General features: G+C 49.7%; 1 protein-coding gene across 8 annotated transcripts in view; it reads right to left on the bottom strand.

Annotated features, from left to right (window-relative positions):
- Positions 1-14,397: 14,397 nt before the first annotated feature.
- AZIN2 (antizyme inhibitor 2) overlaps positions 14,398-21,031 on the bottom strand; it is a 38,873-nt gene continuing 32,239 nt past the window's right edge. For 4 of the 8 annotated variants that reach the window (XM_032608557.1, XM_032608505.1, XM_032608514.1 and 1 more), the window contains 2 exons: positions 18,923-19,057; positions 14,398-15,133 (listed from right to left, as the gene is read on the bottom strand). In XM_032608557.1, coding sequence (XP_032464448.1) covers positions 15,067-15,133; positions 18,923-19,057 — 202 coding nt within the window. In that variant the 3' untranslated portion in view covers positions 14,398-15,066. Of the gene's footprint in view, positions 15,134-15,157; positions 19,058-21,031 lie in introns of those variants that run through there. The other 4 variants (XM_032608540.1, XM_032608567.1, XM_032608523.1 and 1 more) reach the window with 3 other exon arrangements.

Raw genomic sequence — 21,031 nt, 5'->3', positions numbered from 1 at the left:
ACTGTAGGGACCTAATCTGAACACACAACTGGGAACTCTGGGAAATCAGGGTACCTCTAAGAGGTATCTTCAAGTGTCCAGAGAAATCCTGGATGAAAGAATCTGGGATTATCAGGCTAATACCAGGAACCCCACATTGAACAGGTAAGCAAAGAGGGGAGGTAAAAGCAGCACAGCCTTGGAGAGGAAGGAGGGATCAGGAAAGATCTTCCCCAGGGCAGGAAAGAATTGATAGAATGACAGAAACCCCCATTTGCATCCCTGTTTATGGTCAGCAAGCAAAGCGCTGGTACTTTTTGCACCTTCTCTAACGTCAAGACAAGCCCATGAGGTTGGTATCATTATCTCAGTGTTTGAGCTGGGAAACACTACTTGCTGGGGAACCCTCAGCCAGTACTCAGCAGAGCTGGAAATCAGACCCAGGCCTGTCCAAAGCTGAAGCCCAGTTCTTCACTCACCTCCCTGGAAATGCCTTTCAACTTCGAGGACCGCTTCAGTGACAGGCAGCAGCCACCAGAACTGTGAACCCCGTGGGATTCAAGATGGGAGCTTAACCCAGGCTGCACACCATTGAATTGTGCAATTGTACCAGGCTCTGCTACCTTAACAAGCCCATATGGGAGCAGAGCTAGTGTTTATTATTTCGATTAAGATTACTTCAACTATTTAATGTAAAGAACTTTTGAAAGATTGGCCTTACTTCCGTTGTCCTTTTTTCATAATAGAAGCCTGTCAAGAATGGTATGCCTGTTGGTGCTAGACTTCCAATATTCAGCAAAGATTTAGTAAAAGGCAGAGCTTTAAATGGGCCTCCTATTTTTTGAAGATCTTGCTCATCATTTTAATTATGAATAATGGAGGCAGAGCCTAAGACTAATATAGCTTTAAAGATTGCTCATGGGGGCTTCCCTGGTGGCACAGTGGTTGAGAGTCCGCCTACCGATGCAGGGGACGTGGGTTCGTGCCCCGGTCCGGGAAGATCCCACATGCCGCGGAGCGGCTGGGCCCATGAGCCATGGCTGCTGGGCCTGCGCGTCCGGAGCCTGTGCTCCGCAACGGGAGAGGCCACAACAGTGAGAGGGCCCGCGTGCCACAAAAAAAACAAAAGATTGCTTATGTACAGACATTTAAAACTGTTAGGTATAGTCGATTCATGCCAATAGTTAAGATTATTAAACCTAGCTGTCATGAGGTTGAGAAACCAACTATTTTTTCATTGATGTATAATTGACATAAGACATTATATTACTTTCAGGTGTACAACATAATGGTTCAAAGTTTGTATATATTGCAAAATGATCACCATAATAAATGTAGTTAACATTCGTTGCCATAAAAAAAAAAAAAAAGAATTACACAATTGTGAGTCAAGTCTCGTCTGCAGGCTCCGCCTCATGTACTTCCCAGGTCAGAGGTGAACTCATGAAGGCACTATGTGACCCTGAGCGGGTCCCTCTCCCTTCCTCGACCTCTGTTTCTCCATCTCTATTAGAGAGGGGCTAGGGATCTAGTTAACTGATTGCCAAGGTACTAGCTCTAATGATCCAGGATTCTCTAAGTCTAATGTTGGCCCCAGGGCTTGGCCTGCTCAGCACCTAACAAGGCCATTAGCTCTGGGTCTTTCTCTCTGGGGTGGCAGCAGGCAGCAGGAACAAGAAACAGAGATAAGGTCTCTTTTTTGTGTGTTTTTTTCTTTTTTTTTAAAGTGCAAAGAAAGGATGAATAGTTGGACCTGGAGTCTCTCCTTTGTTTGTCTCAGCTACTGGTGTGCGGGACTTAAACTACAACAGGCTCCTATAGAAACAGTGAGGTTAAACAGTCTCCCGTTAGCTCAGCTTTGAAAGGGAGGGGGAGAGGGCCCAACGTGGGGTGGGGGAAAAGAGAGAGAGAGAAGGAGAAGAAGATGGAGAGAGGAAATAAGGTCTCTTGACAGCAGTCTCAGCTCAGGGGCTCTAGGGATGGGCCTTCCCTCCTGCCAGAGAGGACATCCTGGGAGGCTGACTGCTCACACCTGGGCAGAATTCCTGGCTTCTTCCCCTCCCGCCTGACTCTTGCCCTGTTCGCTATCCTCAAATGTTCCACCAGAATGTCCATCGCAAAGGACCATGTCACAGGCTTAAATGCAGGTAGCCAGGAGTGGTGAGGTCGGGGGAGGGGTGGTGTGCTGGCCAAGGTGCTGAATTGTCATTGGCCACCAGGGCATGATGAGTTCTCCTTACTCTGGGACACCTACAATTCTAGCCAGTGTCTCTGGGGAACAAGGGGTGATGGGAAGCAGAGCAGAAATCAGAAGTAGAGGGAGTGAGGGGGGGAGGGGGAGGGGAGGGGGAGGGAGAGGGAGGGGGGAGGGAGAGGGAAGGAGAGAGAACTAGAGATGCATTCAGGAAGCACAGCCTCCAAAAAAATAGCAGGGGGGGGATACTTTTATTCTGAAATATGCTCAGTTTCCTTTGTTTTTCTTTTCTGTCTGGATTAAATTATGTGGATTTTTGTTTACCCTAGATAGAGAAAAGAACAGTCTTCCATCTTCTTTCAAAATTTTGACAGTTCTATCATATTTCTATTACAAAATGCCCCCCATTCACCCTAGGAATTCAGTGAACTAGGGGAAGAGTGGACACTTTGGACCAGAGAACCAGGGGCTTCCTACTCTGGTGTCACGACAAGGGAGGGCCTTTCAAGAGGCTGGAGCCAGCGGAACAAAACCCAGGCCCTGGTGAGCTCCCCAAAACTGTGGGTCATGATGTGATCAAGTCTGAATGCTGGAGGATTTGGGGCTCCTCCAGCCCAATCCAGAGGCCCAGAGAGAGTTGGTTTCTAGCTCAAGGTCATATAGCACATGGCAGAGCCAAGGCCAGAAGCCAGGTGTCCTGGCTCCCAGTCACTGAGGAGGGAGAATGGCCAGCTGAGAGGGCCTCCCACCCAGGAAAGAGAAAGGAGCACAGAGGGCCAGGTGGGAGGGGGCAGGGGCGGGGCTGAGGTGGGTGGTGCTCAGAGGAGAAGGGTCCCCATAACTAAAAGGTCAGCGGGGTGTACGGGTGCCCTCAGAGTGGTGGCTCTAGCTCCTCGGCGAGGAAGAGGAGCAAAGCAGAGTCAGGAAGCCCTCTCTGGGGTGGAGTTAGCCCAGCTGAGCGTGCTAGCCAGCATCACAGATTCCACGATGGCCGTCATTTCACAGGTAAGAAAACTGAGGCCCAAAAGGAAAGTCACCAGCCCGTGAGGCAGAGCCAAGCCCAGACCCAGGTCTGCAGGCTCACAACCATCGGCTCTTTCCACACAACCTTTCATCTCCCCACTGTGGATTCTGATGCCTCCTCCCACCCCCTGGGAACCTGGCATCAGAGCAGAAGGAGAAGGGGAGTGGCTTGTGTCCCTGCAGCTCCAGGCACCAACAGTGGGTACCTTTCTCCATCTTCCTCCCCGAAGAGAATGGAGAATTGGCCTGGGCCTCCATAGCCCCTCCTCCAGGGCAGAGTCAGTCGGTGCCTACCCACACCTGGTACCTCCCTTTCTGGCAGCAGAGCCAGAGCCAGAACTAGCCACAGCAGGGACAAAGCCACCTGGGCAGCTACTGGAGCCACGGGGAGTCGCAGGTAAGTGAGGACACAGACCCGAGGGCATCCCCTGATTCCATGGCACTACTGTCAGCCCTGCTACCCCAGGTGGTCGGGGATTTGGAATTTTTTTCCCCGGAGAAGTGGCTTTCCCTCACTCCCTGTAGGCTGAGCCCCTGGGCCTGCTTCCTCTGCCCACTGCACACCCCAGGCAAAGCCCCTCCATGACTAAGCTACCAGATCTACAAGCAAGGAGTGGGGCCCTGGGGCCCAGAAGCTCTCCTCTGCCACTGGGAAAAGCAGATAAGGGCCCCAGGAGGTCCCAGAAAAAGCAGAGACCAGCTGGAGGTGTGTGCATCCCACAGATGCAGACTGAGGGTTGAGATCTGGGCAAACCTGCTAAATTGGGAGGGGGCCCTGACTTGGTGCCTGACTCACCAGTGACCCTGGACAGCTCCTGGCACCACCACCTTATGGGTGCCCACTCCTCGTTGGTTCAACAAGAGAGATGGGTGGCCCTGGGCTACGGGGCAGCCCCCGGTTCTAAGGTTCTAACTCGAGGCAGCCTCATGGAGTTTGTCCAGCAGTGCCCACCCCCTTCACCACCACCCCTTCTTCTTTAAGGGCCTCCCTCTGTCACACTTCTGGAATGCATTCCTCCATCCCTTTCGTTCCTCCAACAAAACTTACCCTCCTGTGTTCCTCGGGGTAACTGACTTATGGTTTGCAATGCCTCCCTCCCTGACCCATGCACATTTATAAGAGAAACCTCTTTTTAAAATATAAATAAATAAATAAATTTATTTATTTATTTATGGCTGCATTGGGTCTGTTGCTGTGTGCGGGCTTTCTCTAGTTGCAGTGAGTGGGGGCTGCTCTTCGTTGCGGCACACGGGCTTTCCATTGTGGTCTTCTCTTGTTGTGGAGCATGGGCTGTAGGCGTGGGCTTCAGTAGTTGTGACACACAGGCTCAGTAGTTGTGGCTCACGGGCTTATTTGCTCCGCTGCATGTGGGATCTTCCTGGACCAGGGCTCCAACCCGTGTCCTCTGCATTGGCAGGTGGATTCTTAACCACTGTGCCTCCAGGGAAGTCCCAGAAACCTCTCTTAAAGAGTTGCTAGTGGTGGGATTCCAGGCACCACACCAAGCAGGTGGGAGAAAGATAATAATAGGGATAGGAAGGCAGAGGAGAACTCTTACGACTCCATATGGGCAGCAGTTACTGTGTGGGCACAGACCCAGCAAGAAATGACCGTGGCTCCCATGCACCGAACCGATCCAAGTCCTACTCTTGGCCAAGCTTTCAGCCCTCATTCCCCCTCACCAATACCCGGCAGGCTAATGGTGACACAACAACTGCCTTTCTGTTTTGGGGGTCTCACGGTGGAGGAGAAAAACATGGTGCATATAATGTTAGAATCAGAGCACTCAGAATGTTAGGATCCCAAATGGAAAATGTTAAGCAGATTCTGGTCCTTAACACCTCCGCTTTTGTAATACCCATCCGCCTCCTAGAATGCCCTTGCCCTCCTTTCCCTTCCTGTTGAAATCTTACTCATCCTTCACGTCCCATTCAAGGTGACGCTGCCCTGGTCGTTCAGATCCGGCAGAACTCAATGCTCTGGACCCTTGTAGCACTTAGGGTCTTCCACTACCACTAGACCATGAGCATCCCAAAGCAGGGATCCTGTTCCCCGGGGACATGGGTGCAGAGAGTGTCTCAGAAAATATTTGCTGGCTGGAACTTGTTAGGGCCCAAGCTGGAATCATCACTCCATCTCCAAGTTGGGAGAGAGCTTAGAGACTCGGGATGGCTCCTCCCTAAAGATGCCCAGGGTGAGCACACTGACCACCCCCAGCCAGATTGTGAACAGAAAGAACCAGGAAGAGCCGGCAAAGACCAGGGACATTGTTTGATTGTTTGTCTTTTTCTTTTTTCAATTATAAAATAACTTCTGCTTATTGCAAAAAATTCAAATAGATGTAAGACCATAAAACAGAAAATCCCCCCATCCCACTCCCAGGAGTCAACAGCTGTTTACAGTTTGGTGCAGGTCCTTCCAGACATTCTTCCTCATGCATAAACAAAAATAGAATTTTCTTTTACAAAAATATGTTCACCCTTTATTTCCTATGAGTTCTGTAAATTCCTACAAATAGAATTTGTTGGTCAAAAGGCTTGCTCATTTGAAACGTGCTGCTTTCCTAAGTAAATTCTTTTCTTATAACATGTTCATCGTAGAAAATTTGGAAAATACAGTCAAGACACACAGAGTAAATATTACCCATCAACCACTGTTCAGAGATAACCACTCTGAACAGCTAGCGTTTGGGTGATAAGGTCTGCAGTTTTTATTTTCCATGTGAGTATTATTTACCAAAATCGAGCACACTCTCCTATTGTTCCATAGCCTATTTTTTTCTCCACTTATTTTTTTTCCATGCTGTTAAATAGTCTTCTACAGCATCAGTTTAATACAGTCAGGTTGTTTGACCTTGAGGGCCCGCCTAGACGCTTGCTCTTTCTAAGCCCCATTCTGAGTAGGGAGCCTGCTACAACAGTGGGCCAGAACCTGTTGCTCCAGGGTGTAACCTTGGCCTGCCCCTACTTTCAGGAAGGGAAGGCCCAGGAAGGCCTTGAGCACCTGCTGCCTCCACCCCTCCTGAGCGAAGGCCCCAACACCTCACTGATGGGCTCAGAGCCCCCCTGTAACTTCTCCACTGCTGCCCACCGGTGCAGTAAGTAGACACCTGCCTTGCCCTTTCCTCGGCTGCTTTCCTGGACCCTTGGATCCTCCAATCCTGGGGGGTAGGGGACTTGGGTGATCCTGACCTTGAGGTGGAGAAGGGCCTCTGGAATCAAGTGGGGGGTGAGGGGAGGAGTGCCACTTGCCGTTGCACTTCAGCCAGCTCTTCAGCCAGCTTTCCCGCATACTGACCAGATTGGGGGAGGAACGGGGGCAGATGGAGGTGGGGGGAGGGTGGGGGAAGGAGCTGAGCCACTTGAAAGTTTTCCAAAGCAAATACCCAATTTCCCAACCCAAGCCCATGCTCTTCCCCAGGAATTTACCAGCCAAACAGTGTGGAATTAAGTGTGATCTTGGACAAGACTCCTCCACTCTGGGGCAAGTTTAGGGGTGGGTCTCAGTCTCCTCACCGACATACCACAAGGTTCCTAAGGCACATTCCCAGCTCTAAAATTCTGTAACCCAATTCAAACCCACGTTTCCGAATGCTCTCTTTTCTCTCCAAGCCCCCGAACACCCTTATGATTTGTTAAACCTAATTGTACGCCAGGCCTTGAAGGATCATTAACAGAATGCATATTATTAGCTGTCATCTCGTTTAATCCTTACAACAAGCCCGAGAGGAGGTACCATTTTATTCCCATTTTACAGATGAGAACACTAAGTCCAGAGAGTTAAGATGATTTTCCAATTAAGTGGTAAAGCTCAGATTCGAACCCAGGGCTGTGTGACTCCCAAACCCATACTCGTTATTATCCTCCCATACCCATACCACTGTGATGTGTGCAGGGATCATTCTTCCCTAGCTACAGTTGAGGAAACTGAGGCCAGAGAGGGGAGGTGAATTCCTCAAGGTCACACAGCATGTTCATGGCAGAGCTAGGTGAATCCAGGCTTTGTGCCTCCCAGCCCACCCTCACCTCCTACATAGCACTGACCAGTTTTCACAGAGGGAAGCTGGTGAACCAGAAACAGTCCTTGGACTGGAGTCAAATGCCCAGAACTGATTGGGGGTGGGGCAGTCAGGTGGGGAAGGCCGTGTTTGTTCAGCCCAGCCTGGGTCCTCCCTCCCCCAGCTCCTTCCAGGGAAGTGTTGACTTTGGGCATGTCCCCAAGGAGAAAAGGTAGCATTACCTGTGGGTGGGGGAGGGCTGGGCCAGAGGAGCCCCATCCCCGCTTTCCTCCTAGAGAGTCCCACTGTCCTCTCCACTCCCTCACTCTCCCATTCAATTACTTACCTAACAAATCCCTACTGAGTGCCTACGGTGTGCTAGCACTGAGATGAGCAAGGACAGGTGCACCTCAGGTCTCCAGCAAAGAGCCAACAGTGACGAGACAGTCACAGCACACGTGCGGAGGGCTGGGCTAGAACAATAGGGGAGGTGCAGGAACTCAGAGAAGAGGGGCCTGCTGCAGGAGGTACCACAGAAGCTGAAACCTGCAGCATGAGTAACAGCTGGGGAAAGTGTTCCAGGAAGAGGGAACAGCATGTGCTAGGGATAGGAGTCCGGAAATGAGGTCATGTGGTTAAGGGTTGAATATGAGGCAAAGGGGCAGCCCCTGCATCTCACCTTCTCCATCTGGTAAATGGGAATAGCATCTTGCCAACCTGTATAAGTCAAGGTATATGAAGCACCTGGTGTTATTAGCATCACTTCTCTCCCTTTTAGTCCACAAACACGTACCAAGCAACAAGTGCCAAACACTGGGGAAAAGTACTTTTGGCTACTTGTCTGAGGTCACTCAATCTTTGCCTCCAAGCCTGTTCTTGCTCTGTACCATGCCTCCTCCAGACCTGGGAGCCCAGTATTGTGTGGGTCACAGCTACTGAGGGCAGGGGCACAGCCTGCCCCTGGGGAGCAGTCTACTACCGCTGCCCTGATGCCTCCATCCCTTCGGCCAGACGTGGGTGGCTTGCAGGCTGCAGTGATCATCATCCCAACCCTGCTCTCCTCGTCCACTCTGCTGGTCATAAGCTGCATCTTATGGAAGACCTGCCGTCGATGGTCTCGGGTCACCCACCCCAGCCTGCCATCCACATGAGGGGCCCAGGTAAGTCACTCAAGGACCATAAGGACAGAGAGGTTCTATTTCAGCTTTATTCTTTGTCTTCCTTAAGAGGAGAAACTCTCCTTACTCTCTTGAGGCAACAAGGGATGATGTGCTGAGCTTGATGAAGCCTCACAGAGGCCACAACCACGTGTGGGGCCTCATAGTCTCCTGTACCCTTGTCCAGGTTCTGCTGGAAATTACTCATCAACCTCTCAGGTCAAGGAACTGTGGCCTTCATTAACTATGAGACCAAGGCTACCCTTGGCCACACACTGCCCCCCTAGTTCCCTGTGATGCCCCCTGCCTCGTGGGGCCTCCACAGGGAACCTGACCAAGGAGCAGGAAGTCCTCCTCCAGGGACTGGATGAGAGCACTCCCGGTTTCACCCAGTTGGGGTGTGGCTTATCATATCATCCGAGGCTTGCAGTCCTTAGAACTTTCCACTTCTCATATTTTTAAACACTCCCATCACCAGTGCTTTCCTGAGGTCATGGTGTTTCAGCTTATTACATGGTTCTTAGGGGGAACACAGCCCTAAGGCCCCTGACAGGCAAGGCTTGGATGGCATGGAAATTGCCTGATCCCTGGACCCCTGCCCGGCCTGGAGCCTCCTCTCTCCCTGTCTACCGCCTGAGCCCTGGGATTCAGAGGAGCAACAAAGTGAGGAAATGGGTTTCATGCAGCTAATACAAAAGCCCAGAATTCTCACCACTGCCCTAAGATCTCAGGATATCTGCTCTGTCTGCCAGCCGCAGGTTCACGGCTTCTTCCATTCATCCAGTGACACTCAGGTGTGTACCATGTGCCGGGCATGCCAGGTGCTGGGTTTATAACAACAAATGAGACCCAGACTAATAATCTAGTGGCCGTAACAGAACAATGACAACAGAGTATGAGAAGCGCTTGGATGGGGTACAGGAGTCTGGGGGAGCATAAAGAAGAGACCACTAACTAGCCAGGGGAGGAGGGTTAAGGAAAGTTTCCAAGAAGTGGCATCTAAACTGACAGCTGAAGGATGACTAGGTGCTTGCTGGAAGGAAGGTGGGAAAGGACAGTACCGGCAGAGGGAACAGGAAGTACAAGGTAAGGTGCTGGCAAACTATGGACCACTTTCTAGCTTTATAAGTAAAGTTTTATTGAGATATAGTCATGTCTATTCACTTACGTATTGTCTCTGACTGCTTTCGCTCTACACAGCAGAGTGGAATAGTTGTCAAAGAGACGCTGTGGGGCTTCCCTGGTGGCGCAGTGGTTGAGAGTCCGCCTGCCGATGCAGGGGATGAGGGTTCGCGCCCCGGTGTGGGAAGATCCCACATGCCGTGGAGCGGCTGGGCCCGTGAGCTATGGCTGCTGAGCCTGCGCATCCGGAGCCTGTGCTCCGCAACGGGAGAGGCCACAACAGTGAGAGGCCCGCGTACCGCAAAAAAAATAAAAAAAAAAAAAAAAAAAAAAAGAGACGCTGTGGCTCACAAAGCATAAAGCATTTACTATCTGGCCCTTGACAGAAAAAGCTTACTGACTCCTAGAGGCCAGAGTGCTTATACCGCCTTTTAGGAACATAGTAGCTGGAGGGTTGAGGGTGGGAACTGTGCAGTAGTCAGCTCACAATGAGTCCTTCTTTCCTCAGCCACAGTGGAGTGATCCAGGAGTAGACACACCGATTTAAACTGATCTAATCAGATTCTCTCTTCCTAGGAACTTGAAATGTGGAATGTGAGACCCAGAAATGGAGCTGAATTACATCAATGTCTGTGAACCTCTGCTGCTGAGGCCCTTAGAGCTGCCCTGCTCCTTTCCAGACCCATTCATCAATAATCCCTTTGATTCTGAAGCCCCTTGCAATCCATTCCCCCAAACTTTTAATTTTCATTCCTTTCAAAGTCAGTTTCTGTTCAGTTTAATGAAAAAACTTTAACTAAAATTAACCTAGTGCAGAGAGATGAAACTGGTGGGGTATACAGTCAGCATGGTCCACTATATGTATAATGTGAGCCACATATGTACTTTTACATTCTCTAGTAGCTACATTTTGAAAAGTAAAAAGAAATTAGTGAAATTAATTTTAATAATATTTTATTTCACCCAATATAGGCAAATATTATCATTTCAGTATATAGTCAATATTTTAAAATTGCTAATGAGATGTTTTACCTTCTTCTCTTTGAACTATGTCTTTGAAATCTGGGGTGTATTTTACATTTATGGCACATCTCAAATCAGACTAGCCACATTCTGAGTACTCCATAGCCACATGAGGCTGGTGGCTAACATAATGGACAGCACAGATTAGAACCTTCAAGGCAGCAAAGGACCTGCTAAGAAGTCCTGGCTTCATTCTGAAAGCAGTGGGCATCCCCTGAAGAGATTCAAGCCAGGAAGTAACATGATAAGATATAGATAGATAGATAGATAGATATAGATAGATAGATATAGATAGATAATTTTAGGAAGATCACTCTAACTTCCACTTAAAGAATGGACTGGACAGGAATTGAGGCTAGGGTTAGGGAGATCGGCTAGGAGGAGTTGAAGAGAGAGGAGAGGTAAAGATTATGACGGTAGACTTTGGCAGCAGCAGCAGGAATATTAAGATACAGTGGAACTCAAGAGAGGCTTAGGAGGCAGGAGCAACATGTCTCATCATCATTGCTGCCCCTACACACTAAATCTACTTCCCACCTGCACATCTTTGGGTATCTCCTCCCCATCACTCCATCCGACATATCTTCCTCCTTTCCTCTCTGGTGACCAAAGAGGCAAATCCTCCCCAATCTTTAAGGCATAGTCCAGGGTAGTTATGCATACACAGTGGTCCACGGTAGGAGATCAATTCACAAATGTTTCTTTCCTCCCTCAATGAAGTCTTCTCTGAATGCTCCTGCCCACACCTCACCTCCAATCCTGAAGTATGAAAGGCAGGAATATTGGCCCAATCTAGGGTAAGCTGGAGATCCTGTCCTGAGAAGTTTCTGGCAACTCTAAGAGGAGTTTTCAGCTTCATGGGTGAAGGTGGAAAGTTATATTTAACCAGAGTTGTGGTTTTCCTAAGAGAGTACACATACAACAAATGAAAAAGAGGCAAGGAAGTAGAGGGTGAATGCAAGGAAGTGATGATAAAGATTAACCATGGAATTTCATCTGGCATGGGAAACTCTAAGTGCTATTCACAAATATTCCAGTTCTCCAACCTCACCGCTTGCTTCTGGACTTTGGGTAGAAATGCACTTTCCGGTCCACTTGAGGCTAGGTATGGCCATGTGACTGGTTCTGGCCAATCAGATTACAGATTCTAGATGGAGCAGTTAATTGCCAACATGACCCTCCAGAGTTCTCTTTTCCTTCTCCCATAGTGACCAACATTATTTGAGATGGTGGCTTTTCCTTCTCCCATAGTGACCAACATTATTTGAGATGGTGGCTTTTCCATCACCCTGGGTTTCTGACTATGAAAAGCAGAGCCTTCTGTTGACCCACGATGTTCAAGTTGTGCGAGAAAGCAATAAATCTTTCTTCGTTGTATTAAAGCTTAAAATGTAAGCCTTAAATATAAGCCTGAAATATTGGGAGTATTTGTTACTGCAGCAGTACCTAGCCTATCCTGACTGATATAACTGGAGGAGAGGACATTAACAGGGAGAGAGATAATGCAAAATGTAGGATTAATAGATTTCACTTCCTGGCATGGAAGGATTGATGGGGTCAGAACAGGAGGGAGAATAATTGGAAAGACATGGGGTATTGTTTAGAGCATTAGATTCATGATAAGGTCTAGGGTATGACCATGGAGTGAGTGCCTGAGGTACAGAGAGGACAAGATCTCTGAAGCAAGAAACTGAGAGAACAATGTTGGAAGGATCATCTCTGTGTATATTGAAATCGTCAAAGATTAAGACAGAAGCAATGTTGGAGAGAGCAAGAACCAGAAGCCAAAAATCTTGTTTCTCTTCCTGCAATGAAGATAGGAATGCCATGAAGGCAGAGACTTTTGTGCTCACTTTTACATCCCCAGTGCCTGGGATAGTGCCTGGTACAGAGAAGGCACTTAATACATATTTGCTGAATGAATGACCGGATGAAGGGGAGAGTAGTATACCATACACTTTGACAAGAAAACCTAATTCAGGGAAGAGAGTTCCTTCCAGTTCTTACTCCCTTGATTCTATTTTTCTGCAGTACTTTTTCCCCAGACCGCAGTGACTGTTCTCTTTGTCCAACCTAGAGTCTGCTTGTTGATCTATCTTGTTGTTGCCAGAAATCTCAAGGAGCTACTTTTTAAACTCATCCCCAGTGGCCTGCATGCTGGCAACTCTAGCTAACACCACCCCCTGTGTTACCAAACACTGGTGTTGCTCTCTCCTGCACCTCCTCCATCATTCCCACATCCAGCTCCATTGCCAAATGTCTTTCCTTTGTTTCCAGACCTATCTCAAATCCGTTCCCTGCTCTTTACCCCCACAGCTGCTGCCCCAATCCAGATTCTCATCATCTCTTCCCTGACCTAGAACAAGTGTCCCCTCCTAATCCCCCCTCCCGATTTCTCTTTGCTTCTAATCCCTCTCTATTAGCTAGTTAACTATTGCTGCATTAAAATTACCTTAAATTTTTGTTAAAAATTAAAACCACAAATATTTATTACCTCAAAGTTTCTGTGGGTCAGGAATCTGGGCATGGCTTAGGGGTGCCTCTGGCTCAGGGTCTCTCACGTGGCTGCCACCAAGTGCTGGCCAGGGCTACAGTCATGCCAACGCTCACCTGGAGGAGGATCTACCTCCAAGCTCACTTATGTGGCTATTAGAAGTCCTCAAGTCCTTGCTAGTGGACAGAAACATCAGTTCCTGGACACCTAAACCTCTCCATAGGGAAGCTTGCAACATGGCAGATGTCTTCCCGAAGAGCACGTGAGCAAGAAAGAGAAGGTGCCAAAGACAGAAGTTACAGTCCTTTTGTAATCTAATCTCAGAAACGGTAACCCATCACTTCTAACATATTCTATTCATTAGAATGGAATCAATAAGCCCAGTCCATACTCAAGGAGAGAGAATCATATCAGTATGTGAACGCTATGGTTTGGGATCACTGGGGACATCTTAGAGCCTGCCTGCCACAACCTCATCACTGCCTCCTAGTGAGCCACCTAAAGTGCAAAGCTGATCTCTTCTCTCCCTCTCTCAGAAACTTCTGTTAACTTGCTGATACTAGGACATAACCCTTCATAATATTCCTCAATCACTATTTCATTCTCATCTTCCATCCTGTACTCCAGTTCCTAAGAAAGAGCTCTGAATTATCGCACTTCTATCCCTTTACACGCCACTTCCCTGGTTTGGAATGCTTCCCTCCACCTCCCCAGACTTTTCTACCTGGCCAACTCCTACTCACCCATCAAGGTTTCTGCTTCCATCCATTGCTTCTGCCAAGTCCATCCTAACTTCGAGCAGGCAGTTACGTCTATCCCTAATCAGACTTCCCTTGGCACCCTGTGCTTTCCACTAACACACCACTTAGCACACCAAATTATAATTATCTCCACTTGGATCTCAAAGTCGACATGTTCAGAAGTTCGTTTCTGCTGATTTTTATATCAATGTAATTTAGCAGGAGATGGATCTTGCAGCCTCACCATCTTCAATGGAGATGTATAGAACTAGTTATAGAATCTCACCATCTTAACTGGCATTATTAAATGCCCAGAGAGCAGTCATTTTGTAATAGTGTCCTACTAAATAAACACATGTGCTGCTCTAAAGGCAATTCTGGTCCACACAGGCTTCCATAGGAAGAGGGCTGGGTGAGTATGACTGAGAGGTTCTTCCAGAGTAGGCAGAGATGCTTCCCAACCTGCCTCCACTAGCTACTATCTATTCTAGACAAGTTACATCATATCTAAGCCTCAGTTTCCTAATTTATAAATGGAAATAACCTAAGTGGTTCCTATGGTGACCACAGATCAGCTGCTATTCTGAGCACTTTAAATATGTTAATTTATTTAATCCTTAGAATTAGGATATGCGGTAGGTGTATTACTCCATTTTACAGCTGGCAGAAACTGTGGCACAGAAAACACAGGTAATAACTGGCAGAGCCAGGATTCCAACACAGGCACTGAGGAGTCGGAGTCTGTGTCATAATATCCACTTCACAGGTTAGTGCGGATTAAACGAAAAAGTGCGAATCAAGGTCGAGGGCAGGGCATGGCACATAGTGAGTACTCTTTATTATTTTAAAACGTGAAACACCTTGGCCTGCAAGAATTCTTTCAAAGCCCATGATTTTCTGCGTGAATTCATCGGGTGTCTCCTGTAGGGAATGAAATGGATGAGTGGGGAGGACACCGGGGACGAGCCTCCCAAGATCGATACAGCTCCCTGGCCCCGTTACTCAGGGATGCTCCTACTTTGTAAGGGGAAGCGGAAGTAGCTGGTGGGCAAAAGCCCAGTTCCGGTGTTACTGCGGGCCTTTGTAGCCGGGCAGGGGCCCGGTAGCCCCCTTGCCTGCCTCCTGCGTGCCAACAGGACCCCTTGCTCGTGGGGGCCCGCCCTCGGCGAAGGTTTGATTTTCCACTGGTGGAGGCCGCGGAGGGCGTCTGTCCGTCCTTCAGCCAACGGACTCGGCTGTCTCTTCTCGCTGTTTGGTAAAGTCCTCCTCCGCTCAAGCAGAGGGCGCCAGAAGACGGGCCTCGAAGCCTGGGAGGCTCTCTGACACGGAAGTGACGTCACGCCGCCGGAAATCCGCGTCCGCCGGGACTCCGGGGTGTGACGGGTAGTTGAAGCGGCTGAAAGCTGAGCGTGTAAGGTTACGTTAGGAGGTGTTTGAGGGCATCGTTTCCACGCTGGTTAGGCTCGGAGGCTCAGATGAGAAAAGTGAGCCCCTGGAGACAGAGGCCTGTTCATATTCACCCAGCGAGAACCTCTCCCGAGACCAGCGCGCTTCGCACACGACTCCTTTTAGCGGAGGAACGGCCTTGGGGTGGTTTGCTCCGCCTGAGGAGTCCCTGAGGCAAGTGTCACAGGAATACCCGCATTGCACAGATGGGGTAAACGAACCCAGAGAGAGACAGGGACTTACAGGGTAGGGTTGCCGGATTTAGCAGCTAAAATTCAGGACGCCCAGTTAAAGTTGAAGTTCAGGGGAACAACAGTGTTTTAGTATAAGGATACGCCTAATAGTCATGGGTCATACGTTTACTGAAAAAGTAGCCGTCGTTTTCTGAATTCAGATTTAACTGGGCGTCCCATATTTTGTATGGCAATCCTACCTCACGGTCACCCAGCTGAGTGGAAGAGCAGAAAGAGCTTTTGAGACATCCTGTATGCCTCCCCACTTAAGGCTCACTAGTGTGTGGACCCGCGCCCCTCCTGGGTGCAACCCTGGAAGCCTGCAGCGACCCCAGCTCGTTCCAGTTAGTGGCCTGCCCTTCGCAGGATCTAGGCTGCTGTTCAGGAGCTGAGGAGTAGGGATCAGATACCCCTGCCTTGAGGTTCAGGGGTAACCCCCCCCCGCCACCATCCTCCAAGACTAGTTTATTCGAAGACACTAAGCACCTACTCTGTGCTAAACACAAACCCAGGCTCCAGATGACACTGGCAAGTAGGAGAAGTATTCCCTCTCTTTGTGGAATTAACAGATTTGCGGGGAGACGTGTAGAAAGATTACAATACATTGCAATCAACAGTTCTTTAATATGGGTAAATGCAGCACGCTGTGAAAGCACAGAGGTGCAATATCCAGGCAGAGAGTAAGAGAAAAGGGAGATACGCAAGCTGAGACTTGAAAGGTTCATTCAACTTATTTGTTGAATATTTGTTTGTGGGCAGTGCTTTAGGCACTAGGAACACGGCAGTAAACAAACATATCTCTGCCCTTAAGAGCCTAAGTCTAAGTAAAATGCATGTCAGATGATGAGCTGTGGGGTGCAGGAGTAAAAGGTGAGGCTACGGAGGGGATCATGGGATACTGGGTTGGGAGTATCACAGTTGTAAAGAGCGTGGTCAGGAGGGCCTCACTGAGAAGGTAACGTGAGCAAAGATCTGAAGGTGTGAGGGAGAAAGATCATGGAGCTATTTGGGGTCATAAGGAAATGCGCCTGGTGTGTTAGAGGAACACAGAGAGGAATGATGTACTGCCTCCAATATGATAGCTTTCTCAGGGATTTTCAGTGACAACTTTGACTGTGTGTTTCTTGCCTTAAATACTGCCTTTAGAATCTAATTTCTGTAAAATGTGACTCCACATAATTAGCTGGGGGGCCACTTTAAATAGGGTGTACAGAAAAGGCCTTTCTGAGAAGGTGACATTTAACGTGAGCCCTTTAAGATAGGGATGAGTCAGCCCTGGAGAAGCTGGAAGAAGAACTATTTAGGCAGAGGGAACAGCAAGGGCAAAGGTCTGGAAGCAGGAAAGAACTCAGTAGACGTGAGGAACTGAAAAGAGGCCAGTAGGCCGGTGCATGGTGAGAAGAGTGGCAGGAGATGAGGTTGGAAAGTGGGCGGAGATCTCAGGCAATTTAACTTTCATTGGCATCACAGTGGGAATCCACTGGAGGATTTTCAGCAGAGGATTGACAAGATCGGATTCGTGTTTCAAAAAGATCCCTCTGGCTGTTAGGAGCCTATATCAGATAATTTTGTAGGTTAAGTTTACACAGGCTTAGCTACTCATCCCCTAGGTGCCAGGAAGAGGGTTTAAAATGGAGCAAAGGGTTGACTGGGAACTCACATCCTGTTGCCTTCCGTATGGTCCCTTTACAGCTGGAATGAGTGGCCGGGGGTGGGGGCGGGGGACACCCGGGGACACCCAGAGAGCCACAATCCCCCTCCTGAGCAGGGGTGGACAGAGATGACAACTTGGACCCCCATCAGGCTCCCTTGCTGCCTGCCTTAAACAGGATGGGGGATGAAGGAGGGTGAAGTGCATGCTACCACCAGCCCACTAGGTCTTCCTCGGCCCCTTTTGAATACGCTTTCAATTATCCTCTCAAAGGCCCTGTCATGCTTCTGTTCCAGAAGCATATAGGGCTGCCTGCTGCCTGCAGAATTAAGTTCAGACTCCTTGCTCTGTTGTTCGATTTGTAGGACTGAGCCCTTAACCTGTGGGATCTTATTCTATCTCTTACGTAGGTAGTGTCAGAATTGAGTGGAGTTGTAGGACGCCCGGCTGGTGTCTGAGAATTGCTTGGTGGTGTGGGAAAATAAAAACATTGTACTAGGCTTACCCAGTGAGAAGCTCAAGTGAAGATATAAAAACAATCGCAATGAAATGTCTAGACCAGGCAAGTCCACAGAGATGGAAAATAGATTCGTGGGTGCCAGGGCTGGGGGAGGGGAGAATGGGGAGTGACTGCTAGTGGATATGGGATTTCTTACTGAGGTAATTAACATGTTCTAGAATTAGGTAGTGGTGATGGTTGCACAAACTCTGTGAATATACTAAAAACCACCGAATTCTACACTTTGAAAGGGTGAATTTTAAGGCATGTGAATTATATCTCAATTTTTTTTTAATTGCAGAAGAAAAATCTTTAGGGTCACCAGTAGCAGCTGGGGGAACTCTAAAATCTGAACTCCTTTGCTAAGCGGCTCACACACCCCAGTTGCATAGCTTGAGACCCTAGCAATGTGAAGTCCTTAAGAGAACTGCCAGTGTCTGAGGAGACATGAGCATCAGAGCCGTTGGCACTGGATGTGGCAGTAGTCTGTGGCCAACCATGTTCTAACAATTACTGCCTGAATAAGCAAAACCAACCAGCACATATTTGCATTACTCTGATTGCCTTGCTGACCTGCAAGGAGAGGAAGGGTATGGGGTCTCCTCAGAACCTCCCAGGGACCCACCTCTTTGCTCTTTATCTTTGGTATGAATTTCCAAAAGCGGTGTCAAATATTCAGTTTTCCCCACTTTGGGCCGGGACTTAAGCTGGCTGTTGGGTTCACACAGAAGCCCCTCACCAGCCATGAGCTGCAGCCCCGGTGCCGCACAGAGACAACCGTGACCCCGACCCCAGACCCTGACAGCTCCCCTTTCCTCACGAAGCCAGGCATGGAAGCTTGTGAAGACGGGAGAGATGAGTTAGAGAAGCTGGGTGCCAGTGGGAGGTGCCCACACTGCAGCGGGTCAGGACCGAAGCAGAGGGCATGGGGTTATCATAGTAGGGTGGGGAAGTCTCGGCCCTGGCCTCACCCAGGCTGCTTCGTGGACTGAACCGCCAGGTTCCACTGGCGTATTAAACAACCTAAATATTTATTCGCTTCATATTTACAAAGGTGGGAAGCAGACCAAGGGAGACCCCCAAGAACACCCCCATACCTGGCTGACCAGGCCCCTGGCGCTGCAGAGGAGGCAGACACAACTAGGAGGGACAGGATTTATGTTGCATACTTGAACTACAGGGAGCGTAAGACTGGTCCTATTTACAGGACAGAAACACTGCAGGGGGAGCGTGGGGCCGGCAGAGCGAGCGCTGGAGTCCTGGCCAGAGGGTACTCCTGATCGCCACCTTCCCCTCTGCTCCCAGAGGCGTCTCTGCGGCCCCGCTGGGGTTCTCCGGGGGCGGGGGGACGGGCCCTGCTCACATGATGCTCGCCGGGGTGAAGACAGGGCGCATGCACAAGGTGTCTGTGATCTCCCAGCCACAGGACAGAGGCCTGCACGTGCCCTCGGCGTCCTCGTCCTGTTCTGCAGGCAGCAGCTGCCCTCGCAGGGCTTCCCTGCAAGTGAGAGGGGGTCCCTGGAGGCAGCCAGCAAGGGGCCTGCAGGCCAGGCACTGCTGGCCGCTGCACTGGAAGACCTGGCGCCACTGGGGCCGCAGAACCCAGGGGCAGGGGAAGGCCTGCTGCCCCTTCTTCCTCTGCTGCTCCCTTCTCCCCCATAGTCTACCCCCACAAGGGAGAGGAACCCACGTTCATTGATATGCCCACTGTTGGGCCAGGCACTTTGCTTACAGTATCTAGTATCCTCCCAAAACCCTGTAAGGGTGACATTATCGACCCCATTTTACTCTGAGGAAATTGAGACTCAGAAGTTACCTGCCCCAAGGTCACATCTTCTACCCTAGAAGGTGGCAGAACTAGGACTCAACCCAATGCTCACTTCAGTGCCCACATTCTTCATATCCCAAGCTTAGTACTTTAAAAGAATCATCTGCCTCCCCTCAAAAACTCTACAAGCTCTTTCTCCTACATCCCCACGTTAATGAACGGCTCGTGCTCTTGCCACACGTTGTCTTCTTCCCACACCCAGTAGATCCCTGCTGAGCCTAGTTCCTGAGCATCCTCAAAGGTACCTGCTTCTCTCCATTCCCGCTGAGACCACCATCTCTAGCTGGGAAAGTGCAGTCTCCCTGATCTGTCTTGCCCCCTCCGGACAATTCTGACCCACGTTCATCTTCCCAAAACGCAAACCCCTTCTCTTGAGTCGCCAGCAGTTTCCTTCCACTCTCAGGCCCCACAGGATCCGGCCCCTGCCAGCCTCTCCCATCACACACAACAGTGCTGCCTGGTTGCCAGCCACAGCAGCCATCTTTTGGGCTCACGTCTCATCCTAGGCCTGTGCACATCCGGCCTCTGCCTGCATCATCAACCGTTCGCTGAGTCCCACAGCCCAGTGTACTCCTTCATAGCAACAAGGGTTCAATGCCTGCTTCCCTGATATTCCTCCACCTATAGCAGGGCAGGGGATATGTCTGAGTTACTCACTGCCTAGTGGCCCCAACAGCAGGCTGGTACATGGTAAACACTTGGTGAGGAGGGGTGGACGCTGGGTAGGAGGACAGGGAAAGAGCACTGGGTTCAGTGTCAAGAGGCCTGGGGGTAGGGGCAGCAGGACAGCCTGTCCTTTACTTCTGCCAAGTTCTGCTTCCCCACAAAACCCTTCCTCTTCCACCTACATCTTCCCTTCCCTCCCTGCATACTTCCAGCCTATTCTGGTCCCCCACCTGCAGGAAGGCCTCCCTCTTTGGCGATATGTGCAAATCAGTAGTCAGTATCTTTGCAGAGTCCAGTCAGGCCGTTCCCTTTCAGGTGGGAGGTCCTCTGGGCCAAGCACCCTCTGTCTGAGCCTCTGTCTCCTTATCTTTCAAAATGGGTTTTGAAAGATAAGTTTCTTAGAACCCCTCACTGGCTCCCTCCTGCCTTCAAGATCAAGTCCAACCTGGGCCTCCAAGGTCCTTCTTGATCTATTCTTCCCCACAGTCCACTCCAGCCAGCCAGAGCTACTAAAAATTCTTTGGATGGACTAGACTCTGAAGCCCCTACCCTTCCTGGCCCAGACCACCCTCCTGTCAGCTTGCCTGGCCCTCCTTACCCATCAGGCCTCCTGAGAAGCAGCCCTGACCACCCTCCCCAGCCCGCTGGCCCTCCCTCCCTAGTGACCTTGGCACTCTCTATGCCAGGGTCTGTGTGTGCAGGTCCGCGACTTGGCTCACCACGTTCTCAGATGCTCTTTTTACCCACCAGGACCCAGCACAGAGCCAGACTCTAAAGTAGGACATTTTGATGAGGCCCCTTTAATACGGGAAATTTTTTGACATGGCCATTTCAACACATCAGAATTTTGTGTTCCTAAGTAATGAGTGCATCTGACTCCCTGCAGCCTCATCCAACTGTGTTTGCTGGTGACGGTGCCAGGATGGGATAAGGAAGTCTGTGTGATTATTGTTTTTTTTACTTTTGTTTTTTAGGCCT

This window comes from Phocoena sinus, chromosome 1, assembly GCF_008692025.1.
Source record: "Phocoena sinus isolate mPhoSin1 chromosome 1, mPhoSin1.pri, whole genome shotgun sequence".
Classification (NCBI taxonomy): Eukaryota; Metazoa; Chordata; class Mammalia; order Artiodactyla; family Phocoenidae; genus Phocoena; species Phocoena sinus.
This window is presented reverse-complemented; position numbering and strand designations above follow the sequence as displayed.